The 22,978-nt window shown below is 39.6% G+C and overlaps 2 protein-coding genes across 2 annotated transcripts in view; both read left to right on the top strand.

Moving 5' to 3' along the window:
* The window catches only part of LOC108682036 (SEC14 domain and spectrin repeat-containing protein 1-B), a 33,090-nt gene extending 27,943 nt beyond the window's left edge, over positions 1–5,147 (top strand). Inside the window, exon 14 of the mRNA XM_018171126.2 lies at positions 3,129–5,147. Within this exon, the coding sequence (XP_018026615.2) occupies positions 3,129–3,414 (286 nt within the window). The 3' untranslated portion in view covers positions 3,415–5,147. The remainder of the gene's footprint in view (positions 1–3,128) is intronic.
* A 3,969-nt stretch (positions 5,148–9,116) lies between these two features.
* LOC108682035 overlaps positions 9,117–22,978 on the top strand; it is a 45,086-nt gene continuing 31,224 nt past the window's right edge. Inside the window, exons 1-8 of the mRNA XM_047880519.1 lie at positions 9,117–9,121; positions 9,927–10,037; positions 10,704–10,964; positions 11,189–11,335; positions 12,115–12,865; positions 13,230–13,369; positions 14,598–15,829; positions 16,600–16,733. Coding sequence (XP_047736475.1) covers positions 9,117–9,121; positions 9,927–10,037; positions 10,704–10,964; positions 11,189–11,335; positions 12,115–12,865; positions 13,230–13,369; positions 14,598–15,829; positions 16,600–16,733 — 2,781 coding nt within the window. The remainder of the gene's footprint in view (positions 9,122–9,926; positions 10,038–10,703; positions 10,965–11,188; positions 11,336–12,114; positions 12,866–13,229; positions 13,370–14,597; positions 15,830–16,599; positions 16,734–22,978) is intronic.

Raw genomic sequence — 22,978 nt, 5'->3', positions numbered from 1 at the left:
AGGCGTCGACGAAATACCTGCAAAGAAGGAGCCGATGTTACGGAAGCCGGCAGACTGTTTCTGATTCGGGCGTCGATGACCGAGAACGCTCTGTCGCCGACGTTAGATGGACGTGTAGACTGTAGATGGAACGACGAGGTTGGCTATTTGATGACGTCTTCTAGAAGGCAGATCCGACACGCGCTGCAGACATTCCGCGAGATAAGGAGGCGCAGACCGTGAAGGCATCGGAACGTCAGAAGAGCGACTGTGAATTGCGTGCGCTACTGTATGCGCAGCCAGTGAAAATAACGCAATATCGGGGTCACACTGTAGAATTTTTTCATATTACACACGAGTCGCGCAGCAGCGTTCGTTACGGATTGCAGTTTATTAAGTGCCGTTGTCGGAACTCCATACAGTGTGGCATTACCATAGTCCAATCTGGACAGAACGAGCGCCACCACGAGGGCCTCGAGAGACAGCGTCTGACGCCATGTATTCGTCGCTGAGTGATGACGCGTCGCATTATCGCTAGCTTTGAATAAACATTGATGAGGTTCTAGTTGTGACTCTGATATTTTATACTGAAATTCGGTTCTATGTTGAATGAGGCATTAATAATATTAAGTCTATTCTACGTTGACGGTGCCATTACCCAGTCAGAAATCGCAGTAGTCTGTGAGTCAGCTGCGGGTGAACATTTCAACTCCGACGGTCGCACCAGCGCAGTCCTGAGGCAAGAAACAGGCAAGCGATCGGAAAATTCGCGTATGCCTGCGAGAAATGTCGTAGGCCTCTGCCGTGCCCGGCCGAATCGTCCGCAAACTGCGGTAATGCGAAGAAGAGGTCCCAGCCTCCCAGGGCCTCTAAATGTCCCACGCTTAGGCCACCATAACCTTGTGATGAGTTTAGGACTTCTTAGTCTGCACGGTCAAGCTGATGCTCCGCATTCGTCATCCTCCGTCTCCGAGTCGTCGCTTCGCAGGTCACCCCACCCTCTGGTCCCGGATGCAACGTTGGATGTGTTCCGTCTATTTGCCCTCCATTCGGCCAGCTGATGCAAGATGCTGTTGCTTGTTACTTGCTGAGGGTGGTTTCCCATTACTGGACAATCCGGGATCTTTCTCAACCAATTGTCCAGTTGTCTCTTGAATGTTGCAAGGGTAAACTCCCCTAACGCAGGCCACGGCTTTGGTATAGGTAGCGTGAGCACAACAAGGGCACTACACGTGCCAGCTGGCAGGGTAACGCGCGCGTGTTGTCGGCGCCCCACATTTGGGGATATATGCATCGTTCATAATAGTAATACATAGAAAAATTATTTGTTTGTCAAGTAATTTATTATTTAAATTTATTTATTTGCTACATATAATCCCAGTAATACATAATCAGTAATATGTCATTACGTATAACTATTTCATGCTTTTTAAAGTTTTAACATATCTTTACTTCTAATAAAACTGCGAATTGCACATTTTGAATGAAAGTTCTTAATTTATGGAATCGAAAAAGATTCTGAAAGATTTAAAGAAATTGCGATGTACGATTATAGTGATTTTAAGTAATGCTCAGTGCCTGTTTGCGGTGATCAATCGATGTTTCAAATAATAAAACATTTTTGCTTTACGAATAAAATTCTTGCACTAATTCATGAGAAGCCAATGTATGAATATCCCATCTCTTGATCACTCGTATCATCTCTTATTTTTTTAACGCATTTTGCTCGTCGCTGACCGATGATCCTCATCAACCGAATGCATTCAAGGGTTATACAAATTTCTTATTTATTGATAGTAAATTATAGTTTTTCTCGGTTTTCGTACGTTGTAAATGCCAATCAAATCAGTATTTCGCCTGATTTGATTGACTTTCCTTCTGAACAAATACGCTAAGAATATGCGGCTCTGGGTTTTACAAGAATTAATTTAAATTAATATACTTGTGGTATAGGTTCACTTGATTTTCATTGGTTCTCAGCCAGTTTTCCAAAACTTATTTTGGTTCAGTATCGAGGTGTAGATGTTTACACTGTTCCGAAATTGGCTATAATTTGTCGCTAAAGCGTTGCTAAATTGTACCGCTTATAATTTAATGGAATGAGAAACCCACTATCACTATTTATTCTCGTACTATGCGAAGTGCTCGGATAAATCTACGGAGATGAAAAATATGATCTCAATATCTTTCCCCCGAATGCTCTTTTACCGTCAGTAGCAGACAGATATTTTCTCCCACGACATCTGCTCGTGAATTGTTCACTTCCTTAAAAAATTTTCATTTCAACGTCCGCACCCACAACTTCTCGTACAACCACTCCTCCCTTAACTTTTCATACATCAATTCTTACAACTTATCGTACAACGTCAACTCTCACAACTGCTCGTACAACGTTTACTCCTACAACTACATGTCCAACGTCCACTCTCACAACTTTTTTTACAACTTCCATTCTCCAAACAACTTCTCGTACAACGTCCACTATCAAAAAATTTCGTACAACGTCAACTCTCTCAACTACTCATATGTTAACTCTCACAACTTTTCGTACAACGTCCAGTTACACTACGATATTTTTATATTTTTTCATTAATTTATGACTAATTACTTGGGAAATGGCTTGTGACAACGCGAATTACTTGGTAAACGATTCATTGTAATAATAAATAAACGTATATCGTAATATGTATTACTTAGTAAATATTACATGATATTTTTAATTATTTGTTAAATAATCTGTGTAAATTACCTGTTATTACCATTGAATATTAATAATTACCACATAAATTACCTGTTATTACCATTGAATATTAATAATTACCGCATAAATTACCTGTTATTACCATTAAATATTAATAATTACCACATAACTTACCTGTCATTACCATTGAATATCAATAATTACCACATAAATTACCTGTTATTACCATTGAATATTAATAATTACCACATAAATAATTACCTGTTTTTACCATTAAATATTAATAATTACCACATAAATTACCTGTTATTACCATCGAATATTAATAATTACCACATAAATTACCTGTTATTACCATTGAATATTAATAATCACCACATAAATTACCTGTTATTATCACTGAATAATAATAATTACCCCATAATTCATATTCAAGTTACCGTGACAGTCGCGGGTGGCACGGCAACCAGCTCGCCCAGGACGCAATCTCTGACCGCATCACCCACATCGCTGCCCGTGCCCGCCGCCTCGACGCCCTCCTCCTCCCCAAACCTTCATCCCCCACATCCCCATCGTCTCCCCCTCACGACTCAGGCATGGAACCCTCACCTCCCTCATCCCTAAGCCCTGAGCCTCCCCTCGTGTCTCCCCCAGCCCTCCCCCGCACTGCTGTGTCCCCCCACTCCACTCAGACCGCCGGGGGGGATGACCACGAGGTGAGTTCTGCGTTCTGAGGCTGTGCTCTGTACAGTTCTGTACTGTGCTCTGTACAGTTTTGTACTGTGTAGTGTGCTGTGTGCAGTTCTTTACTCTTTGTACTGTGAAATATCTGTATAAGGCTGAACTTGACTTCACAATGCATTGCTGTGCAGTGCAGTTCCATGCTGTACAGTGCAGTTTTCATACTGTATACAGTGTTGTGCTTTACATGTACAATATTGTGTTGTGCCGTTTTGTTCTGTTTTGTGCTATTGTGTGCTGTAATACAGTGCATTTTGTTTAATAGTGTTGTACAGAACTGCTGCTTGTTCATATTTCACAAGCATTTATACCATTAGTTTGCTCTGATTGCAAACTAACCAAGAATTTGAGAGTAAAGAAAATATCAAAATTCATACAATTTTCATTCAGCATCTCAATGGAAATTTGATGAATTTACTTGTCATTTCCTTTACTTTGAAATTCTTGTTCATTGTTACCGTGCTTCTGTACATCATCGATGCAGATGTACAATGCTCTGCCCAGCAGTCATGCTATAGCAACACTTTACTTTCACTCAGTATTGCACTCTATAGTTCACATCTATCAAGTACTCCTTTGCTCTACTTTGCAATACTTTGAACTTATTTGTAATACTTTGCACTGCTTTGCAATAATTTGAATAACTTTGCACTGTTTTGCAATAATTTGCAATACTTTGCACTGCTTTGAAATACTTTGTATTGTTTAGTTTGTGCTGTATGTGTTCCTACGTCTTGAGCTCCTTTGCACATTTTTCGGAAACGAATTTACCCGTTGCTAAATTGCGAAAAATGTACGGACCTTTGTTTTTTTTTTCGTAGAAATAGAACCCGCTTTAAAAACATAATCTTTTGTTTCTAATGTTGATCCTGGACATTTTGATTGTAAGTAGGTACCGTACTCACTTGAACTCCCTTACAATGTTATTTGCAGTCAGGATTGTTCGAAATTTATTAATACTTTTGCTGTTGCAAAGAGCTTTAGTTGTTGATCGGATGAGAACATTAAATGTTACGTTAGGCTCGGAAGTTGAACTTCATTTCAATCATATGATTAGTAGTCCTTATCGACACGAATTTTAATGTCCATTAGACCTTTATGAACCGTTGATCTTGATGTTACGAAGTGCCATACGTTATAAAAGTCGCGCGTTCCTTGCATGCGGGACTTGCCATATCGTTCGTAATGCAGATGATATGCACGAGTTGGGTATATTTTCTGCGTGTATTGCTTCCATTTCGATTAGTTTTTGAATTTATTTGATTGGCTTCATCTTTCGAGACGAAACTGGGGTTATTTGCGTATTATGATCGGTTAAATTTGAGGTAAAAGAGCATAGAAATTTTGAGATAGGCTCTTGCAAAGGACCGCCGCGGTAGCTGTTGACGACGGGTAGTTGACGACTCACTCCTGCCGAGACAGTTGTGGTTATGGGCGGAGTGTAAAGTTGCTTGTTGTTATCGTTATGTTCTTTTGTAAGACTGTTATTCGTGGGGTAAGATTGTAATGTTTAGATGTCTCGTTATGTTCTTTTGTAAGATTGTTATTCGTGGGGTAAGATTGTAATGTTTAGATGTCTCGTTATGTTCTTTTGTAAGATTGCTATTCGTGGGGTAAGATTGTAATGTTTAGATGTCTCGTTATGTTCTTTTGTAAGATTGCTATTCGTGGTGTAAGATTGTTATGTTCAGATGGAGAATATAGGATTGCAGAGAAACATTTTGGTCTTGCTGATCGAAAATATTTTATGCTTCAAGATTTTTATGTTGCTTATGAATATTTTAATATTTCGTTGCTAGATTGATTGCTGGCAATCAGGTATTGTTAACTTGTCTTCTAGATTTATTTCTTGCTGGCCAATATTGTTATCTTGCCGTCCCGTATTGTTATCTTGCTGTTTAGTATTGACAGCTTGCCTAGCAGAATATTTTTCATACTGGATATTTTGGCTATCTTATGGTCCATGATTGTTTTGTTACAGTCTGGTGTAATTATCATGCAGAACAGTATTGTTTTCTTACTGTCCAGGTGTTATCGAGTTAGGTAAGTTCTGTAGTCGGAATTCAACTAGACCAATAATACATTCCAGATTTTACTAAAAAATTTTCTTGTATGTTCAAGTTTGATGTGTAAAATTTTCGCACAAAACTACAATTTTACTGCGATTCTCAAATCATCTTTGCTCAATAACGCATAAGTTTAAATGTAAACATGGGAGTTCATTTTTTCTCTAAAACATTTTTCTCGTATACGCTAAAACTTTTCACACTGCAGAAGCATAATTTTTATTGATTTATTAGCTTTACTTCAAATCTGCTTTGAATTTTTTGAGCTCGCATTCTCAGACGAGTCACACACGGCGACTGTTGTTCTGAAGAATTCTTCCTCGTGTGTTGAATTGGCTAAGATTATAAAAGCTTTCAAAATCTCATTCTGTCGCTTCAATTTAGGTAATTATTTATATGCAGAATTTTTGTACAATTTTCATTGAACATCAAAGTTTTATTCGCTTTGCGACAGATTATTATTTTTCTCTCAATGTCCTCAATGGAGAAAATTAATCTGATTACGCTATAAGCTGGAAGTGTGTTGTTCGTTTTTGATGATTTTTCATTTTTATTGCTTGCCAGCAACTGCTGGACAGAGTACAGTTTCACATAATTTTTTTTATTTAAATTTATATTTTTTTTAAGTTAATAAACTGTATAAAAATACTCGGAGAAAAATGAGCCAGTACGGGTGACTCACTCAAGTCGCTTGGCTGACTCGTTTTTCCGCAAAATAATGCACTTCATGTATTATCGTGACCCACTAGTGTTCTACTATACGTCAGCAGGCTTCACTTGAGTCACTTCATGAATAAAAATTTACCGGCAATGAGTTGTGGAACGAAAACAGGTCAAGAAATTTAATGAAGTCTACAATATATGACAATAAATATTAAAGCAAGTGGGTCACGAAAAGTGGGTCCCCGCGACTCACATGATACTTGAGTTTATAGCGTGGATGTCTCTTGAAAATTATCGCAGATAGTTGAGTCACCACTTGTGCCAAACTGGACCTTAACCCTCTACCGCCTTACATGAATAACCGGAGCAATATTGTCACAAGCCTACTTACCAAAAAGGATATGAGCGTAAGAGTGAGCGTAAAATGACTTGCACTGATGGTTGCCGCCGCGTACGACAACTTTAAAATGTTCTCTGTTGCGTACAAACGTCCTCAGGTTGCTACACTCAATAGGTAACGTATAATTTAAGTTGAAAGTTATGTTCCCGGAGAGTGACATCCGGCGGTAGAGGGTTAAGGAGCAGACCTCCCGCTTCGGCGTAATGCTTAAACTCGAACACAAAGTGTGTATGTGTTATTATTTAAGTTGTGGGTTTCTTGTTGCCTTTCCTATGCGTCACTTATTTTCTTGTAGCTTAAAAAAATTAAAATCAAATTTTTTTAGGTATTTTGTACCAATGTTACCTCAACATACTTCGCTGAATATTCCTGTCCACTAGATTGTAGCACTTATTTTATTGAGTGAGACTTGGTATTATTTGAATAAATCACTGCTTTTTATTGTTTGTTCTCAATTTTTTGATCAGATTTTAAATTGAATTAACCACGTGCACCTCTTCTGTAAATCGAAATTCTAATGTTGTAGAATGTTTTCCTAGTTACCTTTTAGAAATTTAAGTTGTTTTCCTGTATTAGATTATCATATATTTAACTTCTTATCTGGCAAGTAATAATCTCAAATAATTGTTAACTGTTGTTATACTAAACTAATGTTTTATGATAGATAATTTAGTGTATTGCATCGAATAGATTTTCCTTTTCTTTTAGGTTCATATTGGAACTTGCCGGATAAATAGTACCTAGTTCTTCCACTGCCTATTTACTGCCTATTAATTAATTTGTTTTTGTTTTTGAATATTCTATTGTACAGAGTTATTTTGTAAAAAGTTTAATAGTGGTAATTTGTTATTCCTTATTTTCATAAAAGATGAATTTTGTGTACACGCTTCATTGCCCTCGCACTGCGTTTGCTTCTGCGCGAATTATGCACCTGCTTCTCTGCTTTTTGACTTCTAAATTACTCCATTATTCATCAGGAGAAACTGGTTCCGAATGAGTGCTGATTTTTTATGGAAATAAACAATATTTGAATTTACCCGAAGCTCATCCTCTAGGTACAATTCATCACTTATGAGCATAATTGAAGTTTTGAAATGATGAAATATATCTCAATTGGTTATAATGAAATTTGTCTGTTGGAACTAAATTTTTCGTCAGATTGCTCAGTTCTTTGTTTTACGTACAAATTGGTCTTTTAATTATAAGACCTGGACCGTTTTCTTTTTGCACATTTCCCGAGCAATTCACTGACCATTTCAAGCTGTCAATCACTATATATACTGGAACTATACATTTTGATGTTCAATTATTACAGTACGTTCTATGTACGTTTTCCAGCGATCATATTACCGATCGCCTCCAGAACTTCATCGACCTGCTGCTCGCTAGTACCGTATCATTAAAATTAAATCACATTAAAATTACAACAATTTAAAACTTGGAACACAAATGTACTAGGGCACTGTACCTCAATTATGAGCCTTGCATACAACACTTAAAGTCGAAAAAATACCAATTTTATTTCAAAACCTTAACTAAAAAGTCGGTATTTCCACTGCCACGTCACCGTTCCCCTCACATGATCGTAACACGATCGTGATTGGGTTTATTTAGGGTTTATAAAGAACGTGATGATATTGGCTGTAAATTTTCGGTAAGCCCCTACCGCAGTTTGTCTAAATTAATCGAGCCCGATTAAGAAACAGGGCCACAATTAAAACTGATACAATTTGAAACACTGAAGTTCAATTGTTGAGTTATAATCATGATACATTTCTGCACACTATCACGTAATAAGAAACTGAAAATTAACACGTACGTTCCTTATAACTTTCTTGAACAAGAGAAAGCAACGTACGGTTATTATTAATTCAACATTGCCAACTCTTGGCGTCACCAAGTATAACTATGCCGACTATATGCCACATGTCTTGAGGCTTAACCACTTTCATCGCCACAATTCTCAACTTCCACGTTAGATTAATACGGGTTTTGTTAAATTTTCTCCATTGAGATAAGTTGTTAGAAGATTATGCTGCATCATATGTCGGGTGTCTGAAGCAGTTTCAAGGTTTGAATTTTTAAAAAGAGAGTGAAGAAATATTGCTGTTCCTCAGAAGGAACTGCTGAAGTACACACTCTATAGTGGCTCATTTTCGAACGAAAGGAGAGGATGTTTGGCAATGATAAAATGGACTCCAAAAGTTAGAAAAAAAATATTGTGTTCGAGCGATTTAACGATCTTGTAGGACAACCGGTACTTCAGTGGCCCAAGTACCACCTTATACTTTAGATACGGCATGAAACATAGAACTATTCATTTCTTGAAGAATTTGTTCGCCATGCATATGCTTGTACGGGAGTAGAAGGACGAGCCTATGTAAATCTGTACCAGCTGACTGACGGCCACCGGCCTAACAGCCTGCGACTTGTTGTCACGAGTGATGATTCTTTTCTTGAAATTGTCGAATTCTTGAAAATGGTATGAAGGAAAGGCTGAGAGATAGAAACAATAAAATTGATTTGATAATATAATGAGGAAATTCGTGCTGTTAAAATAGTAAATATGGCGTCAGTAGTGTGGGAAGTAAGGAATTCGTTGAAATTTAACGTAACGTTTACCTTCCAACGCAAAGATAGAATTGTGACACTGCAATTAAGGTATATGGAACTGGTAATCCGAATACTTTGTGGAGACACCACTATAAAATATTATCTTTTACAAGTTGATTACGAAATATTCGACATATATAGCTGAGAAAGAAATATTAGACATCTTGAGCGGTCAAATACCAAACTTACCAAGCAGACCATACAAAACCAGCCAAAAATACTAGACTTACTGAGCTCCAAAATACCAGACAAATATGGTTCATACTAGCAATAGTGTCTAGCATACTATCACGACCGGCATAGACTAAGACATCATAAACCGATCAACAGAACTGGATTTTACAAGATGAACTGCCGCATACGCAGGCGGAACGGAATTTTATTATTGATGTACGTAATCAATTATTGAGAGTAGTTCACTCAACATATTTATGTGGACATTTCCGTGAACCTATGTAATGACATCCTGACCAGAAATTATTACATTCATTGTATTAAATTTTTGAAATTTTTTCTATTTCCGAGTTATTTGCCCGTACTTTGATGACAAAAATTATTTAATTTTTTACAATGAAGTAAAATCCCAAAATTTTCATCTAGTGTGTAGTTGCTTTAAATTAAAATTTTTAATTCTTTTTTATCCACAAAAAATGGAAGTAATTGCAATAGGCAAATAGTGCTGGAAACTAAAGAAATTACAATGATGAGCCTAACGAATTTGGCCACTTTTTATGGCGCTGATTTCGATGTAGGCGCAACGCAGAACGCCGAGCGGCAGCAGCATCAGCGAATACTTCAGCTGCAGCACCTGCTCCTCCTACCACACCTGTCCTGACTGCCTGCACCTGCACCACCTGCTCGACGACCATGACAGGTCAGTTAAAACCTGCACTATCTGCTCGATAGCCATGACAGGTTAGTGAAAACCTGCACCACCTGCTCGACGACCATGACAGGTCAGTAAAAACCTGCACTATCTGCTCGATAACCATGACAGGTTAGTGAAAACCTGCACCACCTGCTCGACGACCATGACAGGTTAGTGAAAACCTGCACTATCTGATCGATAACCACGACGGGTTAGTGCGAACTTGCACCATCTTCCTTATGACCGCTACCGGTTCGCTGAATATTCCAACAAATTCGACTATCTTGCAAGTAAATAGATTGGGCACTGCGATTCCAAGACTCCAAGACACCATTATGGTATGATATGAGTATTGTATGAGTATATGGTAGGAGGCGTAAATACCATGTCGTACCAAATGAGATGTATTAATTTAATCGAAATGGACGCATCGTAGAACTCATTTTAAACATGTACAGATGCGGTGCATCTACATATAAAACATAAATATATATTTAACCTAAAATCTATGTTTCACTTGCGAGCAATATATTCACCGCTTAAATTATTTACACAGTTTTATGCAAAGTAGGAAGTTACAGGTGCTACTTTGAGAAAGTTTTTTTTCTACTTAACAAAAAATTCAGATTTTCTCCGTGATAATAAAAGCTAGCGCAAAGTTTTCGGTTGTAGGCCCCCGTCAGGAGACGGACAGGTGCTGGAAGAGGTGCTGAGTGCAGCGCGGCCCCGGCGATCTCTCCTGAAGAAGTCGCACAGCGCCGAAGACGCGCGAGACATCGCTGCCGAAGTGGCAGCCCAGGTCACGGCAGAGGCGCTGCAGCAGAAGCACCTGCAGCGTCAGGAGGATCTCTTGCAGCAACAGAAAAAACAAGATGGAGACGCTGTTTGCCACACGAGAGGCAGAAGAGACATCAGCAGCCAAAGTCCGTCAAGGTGAGAAGCGAATTAATCTTGGGTTGCAGCTTCAGTTGCAAGATCGAAGCAAAGTAAAAAAAACAGAGATGTGAAAATTACGCCTCTATTTCAACCTCCATTGATATCAGAAAAACCGTTTATCCGTTTCATTGCCTTCCTAAGTTTCATTTCATGTTTATCGGTCCAAAACAAAAGAAGTTTTTGACCTTAGATCCCAATTTTCGCGTTCTTCGTGTCATTAGCTCTTCTAGGTCGACTTCTGGTAGAAGAGGCAGGCCGTCAATTCACCCCGACGCTGCTGGCCGCTGGCGTTCCCGCTCCCGTTCCCTGACCAAAGAAGTCGTGCAGTCTTTCCTTCACTTCCACGAGACGGTCCTCAGGCGGAGCAGGTGGGCGAATCTGAATATTGGTATTTCTCCGAGATGGTCCTTGCGCGCAAGGAAGTGAATCTGGCTATTTGCACACCCTTGAAATGGTTCTTAGGCGTAGGTGGGGAATATGACTATTCACTCTTCCGCGAGACGGATCTCGGAAAGAGCCGTTGAGTGAAACTGCTCCCGCAATTCCACGATTTGGTCCCGAGGTGGTGAAGGTCGGTAAAGTTTACATCCTATTCTTTTACTTGGAGAACGGCTGGTGAATAAAGTTCACATCCTACTCTTTAACGGCTAGAGACTAGGTAGATTAAGGGAGGTAGGACAAGGGGTGACTTCCGTGCTCCTTCATAGAAGTTAGGGTTTTTAGGCAAAGTGGGTGGGAGAATCTTGCTCTCTGAACTCTAACAAGAATGTAATACAGTGGGGCTTTGGGTTACGCCGACTCCTACTGTTCTACACGGAGGTCCAAACGAGCGAGGAAATAGACTCAAACTCTAAGTTTCTCTTCTGGCCCCAGCAAATAAAATAACTTCGGTTGATTTGAAAATGGCAATCTATAACAGAATTGGCAGTACAATTTTAAATGTTCATGATTTGCTCTATTCGACGGATTTGAAACAGAAAGAACTAAGCAACACGCTTGCGCAGTATTCGTGGCCTGGAAGTGGATTATTGTTTTAATGGAATTTGGGACCCCTAAATTAGAATTTTTGTACGATGCTAATTCTTAATGAAATGTTAAATATATTTTGCTGTTCAAGAAAAAATTCAAGTCATTATTTTTCGTGCAGATCTGGTTCTAGATCCAGGAAAAGTTCTAGCGAAAGCTTGACGCGCCAACTTGCGGAGGAGCAGCGAGCCGAAGACGAGCGCTGGCTCCAGCTGCAACGAGCTGCTGAAGACTACTTGCTCGGCGAGAGATCTACTCGAGCCGACGAGCATCCATCCACATTTTCCATGAAGGCCAACGATGCAAATCTCGAACGTTCTTCTCTTGACACGAGCAATCCATTCGAAACTGCGCCGGAGGCGTCATCTTTACAGCGTGGTTACGAGCGAGGTGCCTACGAACCTATGGATGACAAAGATGCATACTCAAACTCTGAACTGCTTGGTGCAAGATACCACGAAGGTACTATGGTACCAGTACCTGTTGCAGATTACCAAGAAGAACAATTGCTTCACGGGAAGCGTTACGACGTCCTAAAGGATCAGGATCCGATTGGGACTTCCTTTTCGGGTGAAGACGCCATGGAAGCGACACGTTACGACTCGCATATTCCAGACCAATGGGATGGGCCGGAAGAATTGCCTAAAAATGGTAAACTAGGCGTATCAACCGACGAGGATCCCGACAAATGGCACAAGGAGTATCTTCGTCGAGCGGAAAAACAACATTTGGAAAATTTAAGCAGAGAGAGAGAAGAGGAACTGCGGGCCTCGCGATCCGAAGAGCAGCAATGGCCAGAAGCGCTGACTGAAGCAGAGGCGACATCTGGGATGGCAGATCAGGCCACTGGTGGACTGATGGCTGACTTCGAGGTAAGCATTATCATGCTTACAAAAAAAGTGTATTTCAGGCTATTTCATGAATGATTAATCAAAGTATGCGTACATACAGCTTCTACTAGACGACCTGGTGCATTGATGAGCTTATAACTGTGCCGAACGGGTGTCGATTGTGCAAGTTTGTTACGGGCCTGAAATGTTAGCAGCGTGGGAGCTTAGTGTTATGGGTCTTCTGACCACAAGAGCTGACACAACTTATAAGAAACCTCATATATGATTGAGATATGAGATATGACGTATGGCGGCCTCTTACAATAGCTGAACTCTTATCCATATTAATTTTGTCTTGCCGCTTATTCTTTTATTTCCTGCTAATTTAATTTCTGAAATCCCCCAGAGAACTGAAGATAGTTCTATGAGCGGCCTGCCTGCACCAGTTATCGGGCCTCCTGCGCCTGCAGGTGCCTGCACCATCTTACTGCACGCAGACGACGACGCTATTCCTGCTCTGCAGCTCTCCATTTGGCCACCTGCTTCGTCTGCTGCTGATGTGGCAGCTGCTGCAGATGTGACAGCTGCTGCTCATGTGACAGATGCTGCAGATGTGACAGCCTCTGCAGATGTGACATGTAGCAGAAGAGACTCCTCATATGAGGTGAGGACGGTAATTTGTAGCAGAAGAGACTCCTCATATGAGGTGAGGACGGTAATTACTATTGAATTACTAAACAAGTTTTTAAATTAAAGCAAGTAAAAAGCTTCATATTTTTAAGTGATAGCGCAATATCTGTTCATGTGCCCTTTATGTTTAGTGTAATATGATATTCATCGTGCACTATCGTTCAAATCAATATTTTATACATTGCTTTCTAACCTCTATGGAAATATTCAATGGAACCGAAATCTTCGTCACTTAAATTATAAAAAGTAATAAAACTTGCATGACATTAAAATTCCTACCATATATACTAAAATATTTGTTCTCGAACTTCAGAATTTAATTACAAAGATCCTCGCGAACAACGAATGTTCATGGCGATATATGTTTATCTGTAAATAAAGCTGGAGAAATGCACTAATCCGTTACCAATAATTTGCCTCTAAATTTATCCAACATTCCTTTATTACTTAACCTTTGTCATCTTTTTGTTGTGGATAGTATTTATCGAGCTTGAGCTGAGCTCTGCTACATAAACCTTAAATTTATTTCGTTGATTTGTGAAGTAAAAGAATCTTACAAAACATTATGAGAGAACTAATGGAACAACATATAAATATTTAAGTATTATTTTGATTAGTGTAAATTTAAGGAGACAAGAGCCATAATTGCTGTTGATTAAGTTGAATGTTTAGGCTTAGGCTGAAGTGAAATTATATTTGCTGCAGTGCATGAGATGTTAGCGGCAGGACAATTAAATGTGCTTGTCGGTTCTGTGTTGTCATCGTTGTTCGCTCGTTTAGTAGCTCTGAAGCAGAAATTTCTACTTTGTTAAATGCAAGTGTCAGCTGCTTATTACCCTCAATAGACTGATATTATTTCTTCTCTTAATTGTTCCGTTGACTAGAATATTGGCAGCTTCAACTTTTTCCGTGAATATCACGTTTGCAGTTATTTTGAATTTATTGCTCGTGCAAGTTTATTATTTTGATTATTACAAATTATGTAAACGTTCCGCTGGTATATGCACGTTCCATTTCACGTGAACGCAAAAATTGTTCTTAATTTTGCTTTTCTAACTTTCTTCTGTGTTTTGTTTCGCTCCAGATGGGTATCTTTCCCGTACCCTGTTGGCTCCTGTGCTTCCGCTCCTCACATCCCCCACTTGACTTTACTTGAGGCGCAGTCGCTTTGTAGTTCACCTCCTGCATGCATAACTTCTCACTCTTCCACCTCTCCCACTTCTTCCCCCATCCGACCGCACGTGTCGCCCATTGCTTCCACTAACGTCACCGGTGGCTCTGCCTTAACGCGCTCCAAATCATCCCCTTCACTAACTGAATATTTCGAGCGCGGTGACCACTCCTGTCCTGCCATACGTAGGCCTCTTAGCAAGCTCAACTTATCAAGCTTTTACCGAGACATTCCTCCGCGCCCAAGAACTGACCTTCGTCTGCACCAAACATCCGGTGAAGAACTGGTCATCCTCCCGCCGCTGGAACCAGAAAAAGGATTGATGGATGACTTGAGGCAGCCATCACAGGACAACGGTAATGCAGAGGGTGAAAATAAACCCGGAGACAAGATTATTCAACAATCACAAAATGAGGTTGATGCCGGAATAAAACCGCTTCCAGAAAAGGAATATACGATCGACTTCTCTCGGGAATTGGAAGATGAATCAGTCGAATCGGAGTTTGTTAGGTATGAAGATCTCGCCCCTTCAGAAAGACCCGAGTCTCCGAAATATTTTTATCACTCGTTTGCTGAAATACAGGGTTCTCTAAATCCATACTGCATTGATGACTATGGTTATGATAACAATGTTGATTTTGCTAGAGTGGATGAAATTATAGCTGAAGAGGACGAAACAAACGCAACTGACAACACGTACGAGAATGTACCTTACACCGTACAATCGCCCACGTCTGATTCATACGTTTCTATGGACACGGAAGTCCTGTATTCAAGACTGACACCTCCCCGGCCAGCCCCACCTCGTGAGGACATGGACACCACACCGCCTCCTCGGCCCGCTCTCCCCACTGTCCTGGTGGACACAAGACCCAAACGCCGCTTTTCCTTGCCCACCATCCCCGAAGATGAGGTCATGATACTTACTTCTTCCTCTTTCCTTCCAGAAAGCGTAACTCTTGGTTCATCCTCTCTCAGGCGCGATGAAACTCCACCGCTAACGCCACCCACTCTGAGAGCAGAAGATGCTGACCGAGAAGAGCACAGCTTTGATACTCGTGATGAGTTGCAAGAAGACGACGACGACGTCGAAGAAATCGAAGAAACGTTGCTTGAAAGTGACAGTGAGATCGACGATGTTGCGGGTAAATCATTATGAACCGAAAATTAACAATAAATTGCAATAATAAGCATAAGTATCTTTTAAATTGGAGTTTATTCAAAATTTTATTCACTCAGTTATTTTATTTGGTTAGGTAATGGTAAAACTAAATGCAGGCTTGTGAAAGAGAGAGAGAACACGTTTTCTGTAACATGTTACATAGGGTAACAAAGTGAAAAGCAAATTACGAATTCTATAAGTATAATAATGTACGAGTACATTATTCATCACTGCAATGATGTAGTCGAACTGGCTGTTTCTAATTATCTTGGATGTTTCTACAATCCCAAATCGTATCCGTGTATTGATCTACAATAAAACCGGTTCGTGAGCTGGTAGGAATGAATTTATATTACTTATTTAACTTATCAATTTCCAATTTGGGTTTATGGTGACCGATTATCACCAAATTTGTCTAACTATGATTCATAACAGTTGAAGAGAATATTTACTATGCACGTGACAACAAATTACCACACGATTTGAATTGTAGTCTCCTGAGAAAACCTGCTGCCTCTTTGTTTCAATATTATGGCAAATACGATACAACTGCATCCAGTTTGAATTATAATAAACATACTGATTCAGTCTCTTCATTGATTATTAAAGGAAGGTCTGCTATTCTAGGGTTGTACTTCAATTCAGGGCCTCGTGAATGAGAAGCTCATTTTGGTGTACATATTCATCATGATATTTACATTTAAATTTACAAATAAACTGTTGAGTAACAAGTAAGTAGCATTTTTTTAACAGCAGAGGCCCCGGTTGAGAGCAGCCCCTCCCCTTCACCTACTCCACCCCCTCCTGTTGCTCCCCCCCGGCAGCGGTCCCGGAAAGCCTCTCCAGAGAGCGTCCAGGAAGAGAACCTTGCCTGGAAGATGAGGAAGGTAAGCAAGAATAGCGTAAAAAAATCCTTTTGAATGAAAAGGACTGGAAAGTTAGATTGATCTGCATTTGAAGACCTCGTTGCTGTTGCGTAAAGAAATCCTTTTGTCTTAAAAGGACTGGAAAGTTTGATAAATCTGCATTTGAAGACTTCATTGCTGTTGAGAAGGTAAGCATAAAACTTGTCAACTCTGATATTTTTCATGTGTTCACCCCCGCAAAGTTTGGTAAGATGACAAGCGTTACCGCACCGACAGACAAATAACAAATATTTGTCACCTTAAAAGGAGACAAATACAGGTTTAAAATATCAAACAAGCCCTATAAATATATACAGGTTGATTAAAATTATAAAATTTGATGTGAAGGACGGAAATCACTCCTCAAAATTTAAAAATGAGCTTGAACTAAAACTAATTGTACGATTTATTAAGTTTGATAGCATTTTTTGTGTCTGTATTAGGATTACTTATACTACCTATCTGATAAAGACTGAACAAAAGTCTTGAATATGCCAATAATATGGAGAATGCATTGCTTACATAACTATATACCTCATGAATATGGGGCGTACACCATTCATTGTTATGTATGCAGCCGTCACGATCACGCATAACATGGATCACGAACTAATAAATGAAGTACACTTTTCATGCAATTGTTTTCTGATAAAAAATTGACGTATTAAAGCCTGTGAAATAAATGTTTTCTGTACTAATATATAAATTTTAACTTATTTGTCATCCTTGTTAAAACACTTGTACTATTAATTAGAACTATGAAGCTGAGTACTAACTATGCTGAATCCATTTAAATCCAACTATGATAAAACCATAAATTCCCGCCATTGCTACCATTTCGTCATATTTATTGCTGCACAAAACCGTAAATTTGTCTGGCTGTGAAAAATGTAAGTCAATATAGCCAATTTTCTATTAAGAAATCACTTCCTCGTTTGCGAGAACGAAAAAGTTAAGCTCAAAATTACTCCCTGTTAGTAATGAACCTTTGCTCGTCGGTCGCTGCACAGTGCATTCGTCCACGCAAATCGTGTTTCTGCAAGTGACATGCTTCGTTTGTCTAAAAAAATTCACGGTAAATATATCAGCAACGATAAATCGCGTTCGTGATCGATGAGCAAAGTTCTTAAACTTTAATTTATATCGATTGAAATTTTTGCAACTCTACTCGTAAATAACATGATTCATACCTGTCGAACTGTCGATCAACGAGCGACGATTAACCGAAGCACGCTTAATTACTTTAGAATGAATAAAATGCTGATTCTAAATGCATCGCGTTTCTCAGACAACTTGAATTTTCATATTATTGCCCAACGTAGGGCGGCTATTGTTTGTCTCAGGTTTGGTCAAATAATTATTAAATCTTATGTGCTATTCTTTTTGACATACCTATAATTTCAATTTAAATCCGTTCCGTGAGGATTTTCAAGTCCGCTACTCAATTGTGATAAGTTTGACTCGGTTCGAGATGATGTTTAATAAAACGGACGGTTATCAACGGTCGAGCTGTGTCCATTAGTTATTTATACGGGTTTGCTTATAAATTTGTAGTGATGTGCTTACTTCATCGAAGAAGCAGCATGAATAGGATCAAAATTAGGACACAATAATAAAGTATTGACATTTTTGGCCAAAAATGCTGACCCACGATAATATATGCGCGTATAAAATATCGGCTGCTGGTACTCATTTGCAGATCTCCTCCGCTTCTTCTATTGTTATTTTCTTACGTTTTGAGCTCAATTAGTTCTTGGAGTCGAGTTCATGCCTTATACTGGCAGTCGTTACATTTATGGCTCGCTCTGCGTAATAAAAACTGATGTTGCCAAAATTGGTGCTGCTTTCAACGCCGCTTATGGTAGCCCGATTTATATTTATGGAAGGTCAATCTCGGTGCAGGGCAGTGTGAGGTGGATAAGGTGTGAGGGGGGAGTCCTGCATGATTTGTTGGCTCAATTTAATGCACGCGGTCGGAGGGAAGATGAAAAAATGACAGGGAGAGAGTTTCAAGAATACTAGATTTCACGGCTTAGAAGAGTTACAGAATGAAAGATGATGTTATCAAGGAAACATTTTTAAGCAGTTGTGGCACAATTCAGTTTGATAAAACTGGAGCTGAAAAGTAAATTGATGACCATATTGGCATAAACCTTAATTGTATGCACTGAAAGGTACCTTATAAACATTTACCAGGTATGTGATAGTGCATTTGAGGACAGGAATGATGCCTTTGAATTCGGAATGATGCTTTTGACTCACCAGGGCTGAATTATCTAGTGGCATGACTGCATGGTCCTGCTGTGTGACGGTAAGAACTTCTAGTCATTGTACTGCCTGCTCAAACTGCACTGGAAATTTGGTTGGTTTTCCTTGTTAATTCAAGAGTAAAAGCTTTTCCTCGTGTTCGAAGTGACGTATCCATCAGTGGGGAAATTACATGCTGACGAGTCTGGCAGGGGGACTTCCGAGTAAATGCATGAGGATTTTAACCTTCAGTTTGTCAGTTGTAACCTGCTATTCAAATATGAATTGACGAAAATCGAAGTATTGGTTTGCTTAAATACCATTTACCTACACTTGCACGTATTACGATCTCTTGATGGGCATGAGATGGCATTTGGAAGAATTTTATGCCCGTTTCACAGCCCATAAATTCCATAAGCGTTTTACCACGTTAATTTTTCACGTTTACGAAAGGGAGCATATATCTTCCTTTCGTATGATGCAGTGCCAGCCAGTTACTTTTTATTTATCTTCCTTATATATATAAAGGAAACATATATCTTCCGTAGGTTCTACGAATCAACACTACGTAAGATATAATTAAAAGTACTGTTATTTACTCGGCGTTACTATAGAGTACACCTCATGCATGTGCCATATGCACGTGGTCCAGCACTGTGGCTGCGGAGCGCCGTGACCTTTTAGGCGTGACGCGCAGAGGTTACAGGAGATCAAAACTGCCATATCTTCTGCTCGGGTCGGCTGCGGCGTGAAGCACCGCGTCGCCAGGGCCGGGAAATTGGATGAACTTTACAAGACCTGCTGCTCACTGCGCTGCGCCGACTGTGCATGGTTGTGACGTATAGGCGGAGTTCAGTTGATGATCTTAACCCTACACCGCCGTGTGTCACTCTCCGGGAACATAACTTTCAAATTAAATATTACGTAAACTATTGAGTGTAGCAATCTGAGGGCGTTTGTACGCAATAGAGAACATTTTAAAGTTGTCGTACGTGGCGGCAACCATCAGTGCAAGTCATTTTGCGCTCACTAGAACATATTATTTTTGGGAAGTAGACTCCTGACAATATATTGTTTGAGGTACGGCGGTATAGAGGGTTAACAATATGTTGTCAGGCGGTATGGAGGGTTAAGGTATATGGTATGCAATTACAGTATGGGTGGCGTGTTCATTGATGCTGTTGCTGGCAATCATTTTGGGCGAGTTCAACTGCGGCAACTTTGTTGGGCGAGTTTATGTAATTATTTTGATCTGTGTACGGAATGTTGAAGAATTTCTAGTATAAAACGAGTTATTATTGAAAAAGTAGATATTAATTACCGATGAGCGGAACTATTCAGGTACACGTAGATTTATACAAATGAATTTTTGTTAGGTATGTTTCAGTCACCAAGTTAACTAGTACAGTGCATTTTCAGTGTATTATTACAGTGTATTACAGTGTATTACAGTGTATTAGTGTAATGTATTTTCCGGTGACTGAATTTGTCAGTGTGCCTTGCCGGAACTACCGAAATACACACAGGCAAATGATCGAGGGAATAAGAGACTTTGTTGGGTCATTGTGACCCACTTTGGGCCGGTATGAGGGCGTATCAGTGCTACGTGTATAAATTAGAACAAAATGACCTCGCTATTTGGACAAAATAACCCGTTCATTTATCGTAGTGTCGCTGACAGTGACATGTGTTGCGGTGATTAAATTGGAGTGAAGTGAGTAATTCCTTATTACTTTGAGAAAGAATTAGCCTGCAGCAGTTATTGAATTGGTCAAGTACGTGCAGTGCATGATTTCTTTGATGACATCTATTGATGACGTCATTTGCGTTATTTTATGCGAACAGTAGGAGAGTTTACTGTCCGAGTGTGGAACTGTGCTGGTCCTGCTGGACAATTGCATCTTACAACAACAGTTAAATATTATTACAATTGTACTATGGTGACCGAATTGTCTGGTGGCAGTCATTGCGGAGACTTAATTATTTATTAACATGTGTTGTGGTGACCATGCAATTTATCTAAGATCTGTATAGTGGCGATCAAATTATCTTTTGGTATTTATTGCGATGATTAAATTTTTTATTGACATGGATTGCGGTGACTAAGTTGTCATTTCTTAAATCTTCATTTTAATTGTCATAAATGATATATTTATTTAATTAGTATCACACCTGAAGTTATTTCGTGAAATAAATAATAGTATTTATTTCACGTTGGAATTATCAGCAGCCTGTATTGAAGCGACAATAATTTGCCGAAATGTTGCACCGTACAATTAGGGTAGATTTATCGTCATTCGTGAATGGTTCATCGCTGTATTTGTAGCTCAACATAATAGGTTCATCGCTGCATTTGTTGTTTAAAATAACTGGTTTATCGCTGCATTTGTTGTCTGAAATAACTGGTTTATCGCTGAATTTATCGTTTAACATAACTGATTGTTCGCTATATTCGTTGTGCCGCGCATGGCGGCGTTCGTTCACTAAGCGCGCAGGGCCGCTGCATTAGGGCACACCCCTGCTGGCACTGCTGCTAGTGAATGGCACCGCTTGGGCACTCGCTCACCCCCTCCCTGCCCCTGCAACTTTTCCCTCCTGTTTTTTGCACCCCACACCACCGCCACTCTCCCTTTCACCCCAACCACCCCAACCAACCCGCCGCCTCATGTCTCGTTTTGCACCTGTTGTTTTGAAACTAATTTTCTGATTAACTTTGGTAATATTCTCATTTTTTTAAAGCTAAAATATTATTTTATTATTTAAACCTTTTTTTGAGTCAGCTTGTATATATTGTGGTGTGCAATCTTTAATTTCGCTCCAAACAAGGCAAATGTTATCAATAACATGAATGTCAGTTATGTTCTTTGTCAGAATTTACAGTCATTGCAAGAGTAAAGTAATCCCACGTGAGTATTTCCGATGAAATGAATTTCAAATGCATATGCATTGCGTACTTGTGAATAAGCGTCGCGGGCAACAGCCGCGGTTCCTCACTGCCTTCAGCTTCTCTTTCACCGGCCGCGCTGACCTCCATAGACGGCAGGTCGACCGTATGGTCGGATTATCCTTTAATATCTCTTTTATAACATAATATACGAAGTTTTCTTCACTTCTATCATAATATATTATGGTTTTGTGATAAATTTCGATCTTTTCTTCCCTAAAAAAAGTAAAATAAACAATGTCGTGATATTCGCATTTAAGAAGAACTGCGACTTGCATCGCGCTGAGCGCATGCATCATCGGTGGTCAAGGCTTGGTCTCTTGGTTTAGAATATTCCCAACAAGAACGACAGTCGCCCTCGCTTAGGCCTGTGCGAACTGCCCACGCACTCGTCGGTAATTGAAGGTTAACCTTCTACCCTCACGCGCTGGTTGAGTTAACAGTTGCGTGTTGCGATATCTCTGACCGCAAGCTATGGTATAGAGTCTATTTCCACCCTCTTGCGCCATATGGCCTTCTCTTACGCCCATTCTCAACCACATGCACTTTCTTGTTTCAACCGTTTTGTATGCTCTTTTCTTCATGTTCCTTATTTTCCAGGCCAAACTGGCACTATTTTGTTTGCTATTCTTTTGAAGATTTTCAATCGACTTTTTAGATATTAGTGAGAAATTATGCAAGTGTTGTTGCTGAATTTCCAAAATTGACTTAGATTCAGGCTTCAGCACCCTTCTTGACTAAGTGCATTGGTTGTTCAGAACGAGCTCTGAATGAATCTAGTGCTGCTATCTCTATTGTGGAATTTGAATACTTAGTTTATCTTCCTAAATCCATTACTCTTTTATGAAGTGGATTATTTCAAGTGAGAACCCCTAAAATCCTGATACTAAAATTCATCAATTGATGGCATACACATCGTCCACTCCTCACCCATCCTGCCATTGCGTGGCACTTTGGCTGCCAATACCAAACTTTCACTGCGACACGCCGCTAGCTTCCTGTGTGCCCTGATACTCATTTCATAAGAGTTTCATTC

This window comes from Hyalella azteca, unplaced genomic scaffold, assembly GCF_000764305.2.
Source record: "Hyalella azteca isolate HAZT.00-mixed unplaced genomic scaffold, Hazt_2.0.2 contig5528, whole genome shotgun sequence".
NCBI lineage: Eukaryota > Metazoa > Arthropoda > Malacostraca > Amphipoda > Hyalellidae > Hyalella > Hyalella azteca.
The sequence above is the reverse complement of the archived record's forward strand: the minus strand, read 5'-3'. Positions and strand labels throughout refer to the sequence as shown.